The 15602-nt window shown below is 42.1% G+C and overlaps 1 protein-coding gene across 1 annotated transcript in view; it reads right to left on the reverse strand.

Moving 5' to 3' along the window:
• Window positions 1–11800, reverse strand: part of LOC115130742 (phospholipid-transporting ATPase ABCA1-like) — a 42460-nt gene extending 30660 nt beyond the window's left edge. Inside the window, exons 1-5 of the mRNA XM_029662161.2 lie at window positions 11646–11800; window positions 7276–7386; window positions 5839–5932; window positions 2779–2920; window positions 2448–2566 (exon numbers count right to left, since the gene is read on the reverse strand). Coding sequence (XP_029518021.1) covers window positions 2448–2566; window positions 2779–2920; window positions 5839–5932; window positions 7276–7341 — 421 coding nt within the window. The 5' untranslated portion in view covers window positions 7342–7386; window positions 11646–11800. The remainder of the gene's footprint in view (window positions 1–2447; window positions 2567–2778; window positions 2921–5838; window positions 5933–7275; window positions 7387–11645) is intronic.
• Between the last annotated feature and the right edge of the window lie 3802 nt (window positions 11801–15602).

The following is a 15602-nucleotide window of genomic DNA, read 5'->3' on the forward strand; positions in this document are numbered from 1 at the left end:
CCTAACTATCCAGGTCTCAGCGTACACCTAATTATCCAGGACTCAGCGTATACCTAATTATCCAGGTCTCAGCGTATACCTAATTATCCAGGTCTCAGCGTATACCTAATTATCCAGGACTCAGCGTACACCTAATTATCCAGGTCTCAGCGTATACCTAATTATCCAGGACTCAGCGTACACCTAATTATCCAGGACTCAGCGTATACCTAATTATCCAGGTCTCAGCGTATACCTAACTATCCAGGTCTCAGCGTACACCTAATTATCCAGGTCTCAGCGTATACCTAATTATCCAGGACTCAGCGTATACCTAATTATCCAGGTCTCAGCGTATACCTAACTATCCAGGTCTCAGCGTATACCTAATTATCCAGGTCTCAGCGTATACCTAATTATCCAGGTCTCAGCGTATACCTAATTATCCAGGTCTCAGCGTATACCTAACTATCCAGGACTCAGCGTATACCTAATTATCCAGGACTCAGCGTACACCTAATTATCCAGGACTCAGCGTATACCTAACTATCCAGGTCTCAGCGTACACCTAATTATCCAGGTCTCAGCGTATACCTAACTATCCAGGTCTCAGCGTATACCTAACTATCCAGGACTCAGCGTACACCTAACTATCCAGGTCTCAGCGTATACCTAACTATCCAGGTCTCAGCGTACACCTAACTATCCAGGTCTCAGCGTATACCTAATTATCCAGGTCTCAGCGTACACCTAACTATCCAGGTCTCAGCGTACACCTAACTATCCAGGTCTCAGCGTACACCTAACTATCCAGGTCTCAGCGTACACCTAATTATCCAGGTCTCAGCGTATACCTAACTATCCAGGACTCAGCGTACACCTAACTATCCAGGTCTCAGCGTACACCTAACTATCCAGGTCTCAGCGTACACCTAACTATCCAGGTCTCAGCGTATACCTAATTATCCAGGTCTCAGCGTACACCTAACTATCCAGGTCTCAGCGTACACCTAACTATCCAGGTCTCAGCGTACACCTAACTATCCAGGTCTCAGCGTACACCTAATTATCCAGGTCTCAGCGTATACCTAACTATCCAGGTCTCAGCGTACACCTAATTATCCAGGACTCAGCGTATACCTAATTATCCAGGTCTCAGCGTATACCTAATTATCCAGGACTCAGCGTATACCTAATTATCCAGGACTCAGCGTATACCTAATTATCCAGGACTCAGCGTATACCTAATTATCCAGGTCTCAGCGTATACCTAATTATCCAGGACTCAGCGTATACCTAATTATCCAGGTCTCAGCGTATACCTAATTATCCAGGACTCAGCGTATACCTATTATACTTCTGCAGACATTTTCTACCATCAGCCAAAGTGGATACACAGGCATGGCAAATACCGAATTCATTACAGTAGTACTGTATTTGCCTTGAAATGTAAGTATTATCTGTATGTTGATATACTACTCCAATGAAAGGCTTATCCTTTTGTAAAGTCCATTACCCAAGCTAATGTAATATAAGGTCACCTGACTAAGGTAGCACAGTCTTATTTTGTCTAATGCGAAACACACCATTAACCCAGCACACAGTAAGTATGGAAGAACGTAAAATCTGTCCTATCTTGAATGGCATATGAGAATACCTGAGAATACAGGCAGCCTAGTGGTTAGAGCGTTGGGCCAGTACCGGAAGTTTGCTGGATCGAATCCCCGATCTGCCCGAGCAAAGCAGTTGACCCAAAGTTCCCTGGGCGCCGAAGACGTGGATGTTGATTAAGGCAGCCCCCCGCACCTCTCTGATTCAGAGGGGTTGGGTTAAATGCGGAAGACACATTTCAGTTGAATACATTCAGTTGGACAACTGACTAGGTATCCCCCTTTTTGCTTTTTCCCAATGGCCTGCCACGACTTGTTAGTTGGGAGAGGCTCTGCCATCTACTGCCTCAAACCATCTCACATATCGCCACCACTGTCACTCTAAACACAGCATTGTCTAAGTGCTCATAAATAAAATGTCATTATAGAAGAAATCTGGGTGTGCAATTGAAGTGGTATAATATTAAATCAGTTTTAAAATTATAACTATCCATCCACAGCCATTCACAGGCACAGGAGGAGAATCCAGAAGGCAGGTTGGAACAGGACAAAAGGGGATGGGGGAGTCCCGCTGTGAGTCAGCACAGCGTAAGGGAATTAGTGTAAACCCTCTTTTTTTCTGCCCAGACGTGGGCGTACAGTAACTCTCCGGGGCACGCCCAACGGGGCGTAAAGTTCAGGGCAGACAGAGATGTACTATGTAGACCTGGAATGAGTCTTCATTCAGCTTCAGTGAAAATACTGTCTATTCTAGGCTTTGAGTTCATGAACATTCCGCTCAAATGAATAGGCCCCTAGTGTTTCTTGTGAATGTAGTAATGTGTACAGTGAACAATGGTTTATATAGGTGACTCTTACCTTTGGTGTTGGCCTGTAGTGTCTTCAGGGCTTGGATGAGGCCTTTAAAGCCATCCAGATTCCGGTCATTCTGACTGTACAGCAGGATCTTCTTGGCATCGGAGAACAGACGAGAGATTCTGCAGACATCCACAAATTAACACAGAATAAAATTGAATCAGTTCAATTCAAGTTATAAACAGGATATTTACAGGAAACATTAAAGTGACCAATTTCTTTATTTGGAAACAATGATGTTATTAAGCGGATGAATCATAAAATAAAGTGTATTCATGTTTTTATATTTAAAAAACAAATCAGATACAGAGATGCAGCTTGGGGTGGAACTCACATGGACTCGTTGAAGTTGCCCACGACCCCGGGGGACTCTCCAGGAGTGGGGTGGCGGAAGCAGGGGTTGTTGGCGTTGCAGATGATGCCTTGGATCCAGGGCAGGGTGCCCGCCGAGGGCATGGCCTTGTTGGGGAAATGACCTGAGCGAGACACCGGGAGAGATACCATCAGTAACGTCACTGTACAGTCGTCATAAGACACACATTGTGGTGCTTGAAATTCAATCATTTATACAGCACATTCAAAACCACATCTCTGGTTGTATAGCAAAACACTTTTGGGGGGACATTTTTGACATATTTAGTCTATCAATACAAATCAAATCAATCAAATCAAATTTATTTATATAGCCCTTCGTACATCAGCTGATATCTCAAAGTGCTGTACAGAAACCCAGCCTAAAACCCCAAACAGCAAACAATGCAGGTGTAAAAGCACGGGCGTACACTATCTACAGAGAATGGACTGCAGAGAACACAGGGTAATTCCAGTCACGTTGGATCTGATACTGAGACACTTAAATGGCCTCTATATCAACCCGACGGAACTACTTGAGGTGGTCTTTGAACATCACCTACAGAGTTTCAAAATTCTATTTTTGTCTACGCAAAAGACACCTAACTGATGTGTGTTCTCAGATTAACTTATCGAGCTGGTGGCGGATGAGCTAGCATCAGCGTAACCACGTCTTGTCCCATCTTGAAGGCTTCACTGCGGCCTCAGGCCTTATCAATGTGAGGGAGTGATTGCCTAAGTACAATGTAACAACCTTTGTCCCCTCCTAAGGTGCCCCCCGAGAGGCTTGCCTTTATTTGTGTGATGAGTTAAAAAAGTAGGCCCGCTATCAGTAAACCTGAGGCCTGCCAACTGGCCCATTACTAAGAAAAGCAGAGATAAGAGATAACCCCACATAGCCAATTGCTTAGCTGATTCAGGGCAGCCATATTGCCTTTCAGAGTGATCATCATCGACGGCCTATAAAGATTATGAATTAATGAACTAAATACTGAACTAGATACTGAACTATTAATGAACTAGATACTAATTAATGAACTAAATAATAAATGTGAATCCTAAATGCAATTTTGCTTCCAAACTAGCACCACATTCATTTGAAACCATTTGAAATCTTCCAAACTAGCACCACATTCATCTGAAACCATTTGAAATCTTCCAAACTAGCACCACATTCATCTGAAACCATTTGAAATCTTCCAAACTAGCACCACATTCATCTGAAACCATTTGAAATCTTCCAAACTAGCACCACATTCATCTGAAACCATTTGAAATCTTCCAAACTAGCACCACATTCATCTGAAACCATTTGAAATCTTCCAAACTAGCACCACATTCATCTGAAACCATTTGAAATCTTCCAAACTAGCACCACATTCATCTGAAACCATTTGAAATCTTCCAAACTAGCACCACATTCATCTGAAACCATTTGAAATCTTCCAAACTAGCACCATATTCATCTCAAATGCTTTGAAATCTTCAAAAAGAGCAATGGGTATTTGGTCTTATTGCACGGTCACATTTCTTTCATGGTTAATATCCATCCCCAAAAGCAATAGGTTATAGCCCTGTGCAAGGAAGACCATGTCTTTCCTATGGGGTGTAGGAGAAGTTACAACATGCTCAGACCCACGTGCTGTATGACTCACACCAAAAGTATCCCTGTGCCTGGTGCCTAACCAAGACTTTAGGAAGAACTGAAAGCAATTCACCCCTAATGCTTCTGCTTTCTGGCAGATGGACAAAGCGCAGGCTTCCGGGAATGAAAGAAAGCGGATACTCTGACGTAGACAAAGATTTCTCAGATGTGTTCATCCCATTGATAACAGTTATTAGTAGCTATACAAATGCTTTGTCCTACACAACTGTATCCTGAAGCAGGTTTGTAGGCTATTACACAAAGTAGGATCAATAAGAATGCAAGTCCCATACAAAGAAACAATAGTTGCTTTAGCAAAGAGAAGGTAACCGGCAGCTTCATTGCTCCTGTTCTGTGAACTGACCCCAGTGATATAATTAACTGAAGAATTCTCTAGCGTATCATTCCGGGGAAAACAGGCTTTGGTTCAGCAAGTGCATTTCCATTATATAAGCTTTTCCCATACCCGTGCCAAAGATAGTCTCCGAGGGCCTTGCGACTTTTATCAGCTTTCACATATAGAACCTTGATAATGAGATTAGAGCAGTGATAAAGGCATCGTAAACTCTAACCCCCCCATAAAGTCACTGATATGTCCACAGGCAATTTGAGCCACCTCACAAACAAACTGTCCAATCAAACAGAAAACAGTTTTGACTAATCAAAGAGACATTTTGTTTTGACAAGAAAAATCTCCAGTGATTAGTATTGGATCTATTGTGGTGTTCGTATCGGAGGCTTCATGCAAGAGAAGTAAAGGGATACATGCCCAGTGGGAAGAAATCTTCTGTCAGGCTTTAGATAAAAACCCATTAACAGGGGTATATCTGCCATCCCATACCAGAAAATTGATTAGCAGGACAGAATATTCCCCATATAACAGTTAACGCATAAAACACCCAGCATACACACCCGATAAGGACCTATCATAAACAGTTCAACACGATTAGGCTGCTGTTGGACTGTGAAAATGTATGTCTTTTTTTTCTCCATAGTGGGTTTACTCGAGTGGCCAGCACGTAGCAGTTTCAGAATAAATGACTGCACATGGCATTGTAGCATACTAGTGCATGGTATTGTAGCATACTAGTGCATGGTATTGTAGCATACTAGTGCATGGTATTGTAGCATACTAGTGCATGGTATTGTAGCATACTAGTGCATGGTATTGCTAGCTTGTATACTGTAGCATCAATGGCTTGTATCTTTGGCAATGTACAATATGTATACATGCGACAACATAGTTCATCCACAGAGTCCAAATACAAATGCCTCCGTGGCCACAACAACAGGAGTGGTTGAACAGCCATTTGGGGTGTGGGGTGGGGAATTCAGTTGAGTGTCTTGTGGAGAAGTGTCTGTGTGTAAACAATGACGAGGGGGGTGCATCATACTTACATTCATGTTGTTCGTACGGAGGGTAGTTCAGTCTCACTGATATCAAAATGAAGAAGATCAACAGGGGCCATACTATCTCAATCAGCAGTTGGAGCTAGAGAAGAAAACAAGAGAAGGCCAGTTATACGCAGGCATGATGTAGCTGTCACAAGACAGCGTCTATTAGGACTGCATTCCTAATAGATGCAAAGCGATCAATACAACCAACCCCCACTTCAAAATAGCCAATGTTGCACACCAACATCCAGCAACAGAAGTCATCTCTGTTCAAGGGTTATCAGGTGCATGCTGATTGGATTAGGAGACGGAGAGAGATGCTACTCCAGCACACGTAAAGCCATCTAGAGGCAGGGTTCTAGCACAGGTGGGAGACAAAGCTGTAGTAGCAATTAAAGCTAACACTGCTAAGATACAGCTCTGTCCCTTTGGGCATGTAGCATATTACTTTCCAGTAAAACTTCTTTTTTTGACTACTTGAATAAAGGAGCCTACGTCTCACATCTAATACACCGTAAAATCAAATCAAATGTATTCTTCACATACAGTTTACAGCAGGTATAAAAGGTACAGTGAAATGCTTGTTAGTTCCCTCAACAATGCAGAACATTAATCAATAATAACAATGAAAGGAGTCAAGTCAAAAATAACAAGTAATAGAAGAGGTAGTATGCACAGTAATAATGGACTGGATTTACAAATATAAAGTGGGTAGTGGAATCAATGGTATATATTGGAACAGCAGCATTGACTGTGTGTATGAGTGTGTGTATGGGTGTTTGTGTGTGTGTTTGTGCGTGTGTGTGTTTATGGGTGTTTGTGTGTTAGGGTTGGATGTGTGGGTTGTCAGTGCAAATAATTTATCCGGTGCAAATAGTCTCTAAGGTGCAGGTCTGTCCAGGGAGACGACTAGCATAAGCTTTTCAGCAGTCTGATGGCCTGGTGGTAGAAGCTGTCTCGAAGCCTTTTGGTCCGGGACCCGATACTCTGATAGCGCTTGCCAGACAGTAACAGAGTGAACAGTTCGTGGCTCGGATGACTTGAGTCCTTGACAATCTTTCGGTCCTTCCTCAGACACCGGCTGGTGTAGATGTCCTGGAGGACAGGGAGATCGCCCCCAGTGATGTATTGGGCCTATCACAGTGCTGATCTTACTCTTATAATAGGAGAACAGGACATGACCCCTCTTTGAAACTAAACAGCTATTGAACTATTGTGTAAAGTATGATTTGCTACAAAGAAAGAATGTAAAAACTGTAGACCTGGTATATGACAATAATAAAGTAAATACATTTGTTTGAAATACACTGTAAACATTATAACAGAAGAACATAATTATACATCCTCTTTTAAATTGTCCTATCAAACAAAGCCACAGGAAAAAGTCCCAATTCCTATTTCACCAATTCACACAATCTGATTTAAAGATGTTCTGCTTACCGTTTGCCTTCTCCTGTAGGTAAAGTTCTTCCACAACAACAAGCCCAGCTGAGTTGAGATGGACATCTCTACTCTGGACCTCTTCCACTCAAGCTTCCCTCCAGCTCCAAACTGAAATGACACACAGGCAGTGGTGACTGTGGGTAAAAAGTCCAGCCAGCCAGCACACAGCTCAAAGGTACAAGGTCAAGGGTCATTTGTCTAGTTGACAACATCTCTCCAATAGGTCCTCCTCACATGGGAACTTATTCTGCACTGTGTCCCCCACTCAGTTCCCAAGCAGACTTTATGAGAGTGAGGATGGGTTGAGGGGACGTATTTACAGGTGGTTCTGTCAGTACAAATCGTGTGGTTCTGATGGTCCAGATTTGGAGTGTATATCTTTGCAGATGTTCTTTATATCTGGTCAGAATCACTGATACAGGCCCTCCTCCACCCTCTGGGGTATGGATAATGATTATGTCTCCAGAGAAACCTAGATGCAAATAAAAGTATTTTGTATCAAATTTCTCTAGGCAGAATTAGATGTTTTTGGTTTGGGTCAAAATGACCCATTTTCATGCAGAAACATAAAACATGATTTAGATCTGTTTATGAAAAATGTAAAGTATTAAATAAACCACCTTGGGGGGGTTATGACCAAAAATATGCCCCAAGGGTCAGATGACCTTATGACCCCAGTCAGAATCGGAGTTCCACCTCTCTCTGGACCCCTTTCCCATGAACTGTGTGACTGACTGACTCTGCTGCTAGCTAGGCATCTTGTTCATTAGCTATAGCTGTGTAGCAACTTAGCCAACCAGGCACAGGTAGATAGATGGTTTAAAGCGGCTCTGGCTCCATGCTCATAACTAAAACTGATAGCTATTTTCTTTGTTGCGATGACAATACATTCACCTGGATATTAGCTAATTGCCAGGGTAGCTAGCTAATGAACTCCCCCGGAGTATAAACTAGAACATCTACGATCATGAAGCAGAGCCAGACAGAATTCCTGCCTAGGCATGAGAGCGCATCATTGCACCGGTTAACACTGAAGCATGCCTTTCCTCACATGCACAATTGTAAACAACATAAATACATCCAGGTGTTTGGCTGCACCATGTTTTACTGGACATATATGGCCCTAACTTCATAGACGAGGGATAAAACACTGGGTCACAGGGATGAGATTCGCGCAAAATGGATTACTGTTTATGTTGTCCAAGTGGCATGAATCGGAGTTTGCACACAATGTATTTTGTTTGCATCGTAAACATGCATCATTCAGTTTTGATTGCTAGTGAGGCTCCTGGCTTTTCAGGATATTGAAATTACAAATCACAAGGGTTATTTGTCCTTGTGATTAAAAGGCATATGAAAACACTGAAACTGGAAATAAGCTATTGAATGATCAGTGATCATCACCATCTGAAGCATGTCATTTAACTAAATATATTTACTTACATTAGGCTGCAATTGTTGTAGGCTAAGTGGGAATGAAACCGTCATGGTACAGAAGGAGAATGCGTTCCTATTTCTTACTTACTTTTTTCAAACTACATTGTAGGTTAAGGGCCCTATAAGTAAGCATTTCACAATAAGGTCTACATCTGTTGTATTCGGCGCATGTGTGACAAATACAATTGTATTTGGTCGGAGAGAATTAATTAATAAATAGATTGAATGAATGTTTATATTGAGGGAACAAATAAATAAAAAACCCAACTGAACAGATTAGTCTGGACAGTTTTTTCCTCCACCATGGCGCAGTGGTCCAAGGCACTGTATCTCAGTGCTAGAGGCCTCACTACAGACCCTGGTCCAATCCCGGGCTGTATCACAACCGGCCGTGATTGAGTCCCATAGGGCGCCGCACAATTGGCCCAGCGTAGTTAGGGAAGGGTTTGGCCAGGGTAGGCCGTTGTTGTAAAATAAAAATGTGTTCTTAACTGACTTGCCTTGTTAAATAAAGGTAAAATAATTGTTTTTTAAAGTGTCTCAGCATGAACCCAATAAATGGAGCATGGGTATAAGTGAATGAGTGAGTAGGCTACACAGAAATAGAGGACTCTAGTGCACAAAAGCCTGTTTTAGCATGTGCACCACATTCAAAATTTTAAAGAAGTCAACTGGGTGAGACTTCCTATGGGTTAAGGAAGGATCACATCATTCCTCCAGGTCACCAGGAGGGATCAGCCAATGAATTATACGTGAGATAACATTCCATAACTGCAGGTGGCAGTAAATCATCAATCTTGTCTTTATACCTGTTCAAACACAATCTAGGTTGCAGTGTCGACCCCGCCCTGTGCAACTGGGTCCTGGACTTCCTGTCGGGCCGCCCCCAGGTGGTGAAGGTAGGAAACAACATCTCCACTCCGCTGATCCTCAACACTGGGGCCCCACAAGGGTTCGCTCTCAGCCCTCTCCTGTACTCCCTGTTCACCCACGACTGCATGGCCATGCACACCTCCAACTCAATCATCAAGTTTGCAGACAATACTACAGAGGTAGGCTTGATTACCAACAACGACGAGACAGCCTACAGGAGGTGAGGGCCCTCCAAGTGTGGTGTCAGGAAAATACCCTCTCACTCAATGTCAGCAAAACAAAAGAGATGATCGTGGACTTCAGGAAACAGCAAAGGGAGCACCCCCCTATTCACGTCGACGGGACAGCAGTAGAGAAGGTGGAAAGTATTAAGTTCCTCAGGGTAGATATCACCGACAAACTGAAATGGTCCACGCACACAGACAGTGTGGTGAAGAAGGAGCTACAGCTACAGCGCCTCTTCAACCTTAGGAGGCTGAAAAAATGTGCCTTGTCATTCGAAAACACTCACTAACTTTTATAGGTGCACAATTGAGAGCATCCTGTCGGGCTGCATCACCGCCTGGTATGGCAACTACACCGCCCACAACCGCAGGGCTCTCCAGAGGGTGGTGCGGTCTGCACAACGCATCACCGGGGGCAAACTACATGCCCCCCAGGACACCTATAACACCCGATGTCACAGGAAGGCAAAAAAGATAATCAAGGACAATAACCACCTGAGCCACCTGTTCACCCTGCTTCCATCCAGAAGGCGGGGCCAGTACAGGTACATCAAAGCTGGGACAGGTAAATAGAAAAACAGATTCTATCTCAAGGCCATCAGATTGTTATACAACCACCACCAGCACAGAGGTGGCTGCCTACCTACAGACTTGATACCATTGGCCATTTTAATAAATGGATCACTAGTCACTTTAATAATGCCACTTTAAGAATGTTTACATCTCACATGTATATACTATATCCTTCACTATCTATTATTTTCTATCTCTTGCATTTTTGCCGCTCTGTTACTGCTCACCCATATATTTTATACTTATATATTCTCATCCCATTCCTTTAATAGATTGTGTGTATTAGGTTTTGTTGTGAATTTGTTAGATATTACCTGTTAGATCCTGATGCACTGTCTGATCTAGAAGCATTTCACTACACTCACAATAACATCTGCTAGCCATGTGTATGTGACCAATAAAATGTGATTTAAGTGTGCACTATGTAACCTTTCAGTTTGTTTACCATAGAAGTAGTAGAAGAAGAAAATGTACTACTTTAAAATTGAGATGGCCTCAATGACGTTGCCCATGCTCGCACAGACGCCATAACGGGAAATATACAATGTTGCAGCCTCTATCTCTACCGTACGCTACTATCAGCTTCTCTACCGGTGTTTGAAGTGACAAGCTCAGTCTAGGCTATTGTCTCCCTGTCTTTTGTACTCACAAGAGCCAGGTGGGCTGGTTGTGTGATAACTCCCGCAGGTAATAGGACAATATAAATGACTCAATAACATGTTATTTTGCTGGGCTTCACATTGACGTCCCTTACTGTAAATTAAAAACAAAGTAACTTGCTTCTAAGTTGTTTATTCACTTGTTTGGTGGCAAAATGTTGTAGAACAAGTACAGGGATAACTCTGCAAACAATGTAATTTAATAGAAAATGTGGGATCGTTTTTAAAAGTCAGTTAATCACAATGGGTGAGAAGATTCGTGCCAAGCCGTGTTCTCCGCATGCTTGGAAAAATCTAATATGAAGTCCTTTTCCTAAATGAGTAAATCACTGTTACATAACTATACATAATGTGGTTGTAAATGTGACGGAAGACTAGTCTACATCGTGTTTTATAATTAAGTACAACAAAAACTACAACGAACACATTTTTTGCTATAAAACAAAATATATATAAGTGATGCGTTGTTGAAAAGAAAAATAGCAAAAGTTTGCCATATAACTCCGTTATATTTTCAGCTTTCTTTCTAGCAGATAGGACTACCATTAAAATAAGAGAATAAACAAATGACAGACAATTAATCAGTGGAAAATCGAAATACCTTTTCCCAAAGGCACGAAATCAGACCCTTTCAGCATCAATTGTGTTTCCTCCTAAGCTAAACCACACTTCTTCACCACTTTTTGAAATATGTTTTTATCCTGGCTTGTTATCCAGGCATGTGTGACCTGTACACAGAGGAGGAGAATCATCTGGATCTAGAAAAGCTTTTATATGGAGTGAACCTTGGCTACATCCGCTTGGAGAACTACAGGGGTTACTCTCGGTCATGGAGATGTTCGGTGATTAAATCCCCCTAGTGGAGCACATGTAGACTCGGGGCTACTCGCACTCCCCGACCTCCTTAACATCTGGAACTAATGATAATCGAAATAAAAACCATAGACCTACATGTATTTAAAGTAGTAAATAACCTTCCCGGGACTACATTTCGTTTGGGTAAACAGTTGGGTTATAGGCCTATACGCCATCGTCTTTCCACAAATTCTGTACATTTTAGTTTGACATTTTAGTCATTTAGCAGACCCTCTTATCCAGAGAGATTTACAGGAGCAATTCGGATTAATGAAGTGCCTTGTTCAAGGGCACATCGACAGCCAGCTCGGCTATTCGGTCACTGGCCCAATGCTCTTAACCGCATTTTCATTCTGATTATTCAGAATGAAAACGGAACAATCACTGACGCTGAATATGTTTTTCCATGGATTTAGATTAAACCCCATAATTTACTGTCAAAACATAATCTGGTCATGTTTACCTTTCATGAGATTCAACCATTAATTAGATACTTCCCCTGATTTCTTCCAATCATTTCCAGGTTACATGTATCAAATCAAATTGTATTGGTCAAATACACATATTTAGCCGATGTTATTGCAGGTGTAGCGAAAAGCTTGTGTTCCTAGCTCCAACAGTGTAGTAATATCCAACAGTGCAGAAGTAGCTAAAACAATTCACAACAATACACACAAATCTAAAAGTAAACTAATGGAATTAAGCAATATATCAATATTATATAGAGCTATGTCAGAGTGTAATTGACTAAAATACAGGAGAATAGAATACAGTATATACATATGAGATGAGTAAAGCAGTATGTAAACATTATTTAAACATTATTAAAGTGACTAGTGTTCCATTATTAAAGTGGGCAGTGATTCCAAATCTATGTAAATAGGGCAGCAGCCTCTAAGGTGCAGGGTTGCATAACCGGGTGGAAGCCGGTTAGTGATGGCTATTTAACAGTCCGATGGCCTTGAGATAGAAGCTGTTTTTCATTCTCTCGGTCCCAGCTTTGATGCACCTGTACTGACCTCGCCTTCTGCATTATAGTTCGGTGAACAGGCAATGGCTCGGGTGGTTGATGTCCTTGATGATTTATTTGGCTTTCCTGTGACATCAAGTGCTTGTTGATGTCCTGGAGGGCAGGTAGTTTGCCCACGGTGATGTGTTGGGCAGACCGCACCACCCTCTGGAGAGCCCTGTGGTTGCATGCGGTGCAGTTGCCGTACCAGATGGTGATAATGCCTGACAAGATGCTCTCAATTGTGCATCTGTAATAGTTTGTGAGGGTTTTAGGGACAAGCCACATTTCTTCAGCCTCCTGTTGCACCTTCTTCACTACACTGTCTGTGAAATAGGCTGATGATTAATGACTCATCACTTGGGAAACAACAATGAGTTCAGCCGAGGGGGTGTTCTTTTTAAAAGACTGAAAACATTTCCCCAAAGCAATGTGACGATGACAAAAACACAAATGTCATTGAAAGGAAAGATTTGAAGAGATTTGCAGTCAGCAAGTTACCCTTGATGACAATACAGTAATTTGCTCCCCCGAAATGGCATAGCCTCTCACCTATGAATTGGATTAGTGCAAATAAATATGTTTATAGATGGAAATTATAAAGCCCATGAAATAGTTAAATAATTACACTATTAGGTTATGCATATTCATGAAACCAATCATTGTAGCTCTTTTTAATTATATCAATTATGACCTTTTCATTCTGCCAATCTGAATGGGACACTCAGCCGGTTCAAAGTTCAACTACTCAAAGCTCAATAACTTATCAACACAGTAGGATTTATAGCTGTAGGCAGAGCATATCCTCAGAATACCATCTCCAACACTCTAATCAGAAAAGGAACAGTTCAAAGTTTGCCAGACGTTTTCATACCTCAAGTGGTCTAAAGTCAAGCTGATGTCATCTCATTCTAGTCAATAGGAGAACTCTGCAGTGCAGGCCTCAGTCCCTAATTAATGTGAAAAATGGAAGCCTAGTACTGGGAAATAACAGTAGAAAACATTTTATGGTATTAATCTGTTTTCATCAACCTGGCCAAGGCTTTCGACTCTGTCAATCACTTCATTCTTATCAACAGACTCAATAGCTTTGGTTTCTCAAATGACTGCCTCGCTTGGTTCACCAACTACTTCTCAGATAGAGTTCAGTGTGTCAAATCGGAGGGCCTGTTGTCAGGACATCTGGCAGTTTCTATGGGGGTGCCACAGGGTTCAATTCTCGTGCCGACTAATTTCTCTGTATATATGAATGATGTTGCTCTTGCTGCTGGTGATTCTCTGATCCACCTCTACACAGACGACACCATTCTGTATACAGTACATCTGGCCCTTCCTTGGACACTGTGTTAATAAACCTCCAAACGAGCTTCAATGCCATACAACACTCCTTCCGTGGCCTCCAACTGCTCTTAAATGCTAGTAAAACTAAATGCATGCTCTTCAACCGATTGCTACCCGCACCTGCCCGCCCGCCTAGCATCACTACTCTGGATGGTTCTGACTTAGAATATGTGGACAACTACAAATACCTAGGTGTCTGGTTAGACTGTAAACTCTCCTTCCAGACTCACATTAAGCATCTCCAATCCAAAATTAAATCTAGAATCGGCTTCCTATTTCGCAACAAAGCCTCCTTCACTCATGGTGCCAAACATACCCTCGTAAAACTGACTATCCTACCAATCCTTGACTTCGGCGATGTCATTTACAACATAGCCTCCAACACTCTACTCAGCAAATTGGATGTAGTCTATCACAGTGCCATCCGTTTTGTCACCAAAGCCCCATATATTACCCAACACTGCGACCTGTATGCTCTCGTTGGCTGGCCCTCGCTACATATTCGTCGCCAAACCCACTGGCTCCAGGTCATCTATAAGTCTTTGGTAGGTAAAGTCCCGCCTTATCTCAGCTTACTGATCACCATAGCAACACCCACCTGTAGCACGCGCTCCAGCAGGTATATTTCACTGGTCATCCCCAAAGCCAACACCTACTTTGGCCGCCTTTACTTCTAGTTGTCTGCTGCCGATGACTGGAACGAATTGCAAAATTACTGAAGCTGGAGACATATCTCCCTCACTAACTTTAAGCATCAGCTGTCAGATCAGCTTACCGATCACTGTACCTGTACACAGCCCATCTGTAAATAGCACACCCAACTACCTCATCCCCATACTGTTATTTATTTATTTGCTCTTTTGCACCCCAGTATCTCTACTTGCACATCTATCACTCCAATGTTAATGCTAAATTGTAATTATTTCACCACTATAGCCTATTTATTGCCTTTACCTCCCTAACCTTACTACATTTGCACACACTGTACATAGATCTTTCTATTGTGTAATTGACTGTACGTTTGTTTATCCCATGTGTAACTCTGATGTTTTTGTCACACTGCTTTGCTTTATCTTGGCCAGGTCACAGTTATAAAAGACAACTTGTTTTCAACTGGCCTACCTGGCTAAATAAAGGTGAAGAAAAACAACATTTGGAGTGCACTAGTCTGTGTTAAAGAATTCTCATGATCACTTAGGGTAAAATAAAAATTAAACACATAGCTTCTTGTGTAAGAAAGGCACGAAAAACAATAGCCTACTACTGTCAATATAGTATGCCCTGTGAGATACATTTAAACAATTCTCATGACTTCTGCAACACCACGTAGGCGATATGGTGAAAGAAAAATAC

This window comes from Oncorhynchus nerka, linkage group LG6, assembly GCF_034236695.1.
Source record: "Oncorhynchus nerka isolate Pitt River linkage group LG6, Oner_Uvic_2.0, whole genome shotgun sequence".
NCBI lineage: Eukaryota > Metazoa > Chordata > Actinopteri > Salmoniformes > Salmonidae > Oncorhynchus > Oncorhynchus nerka.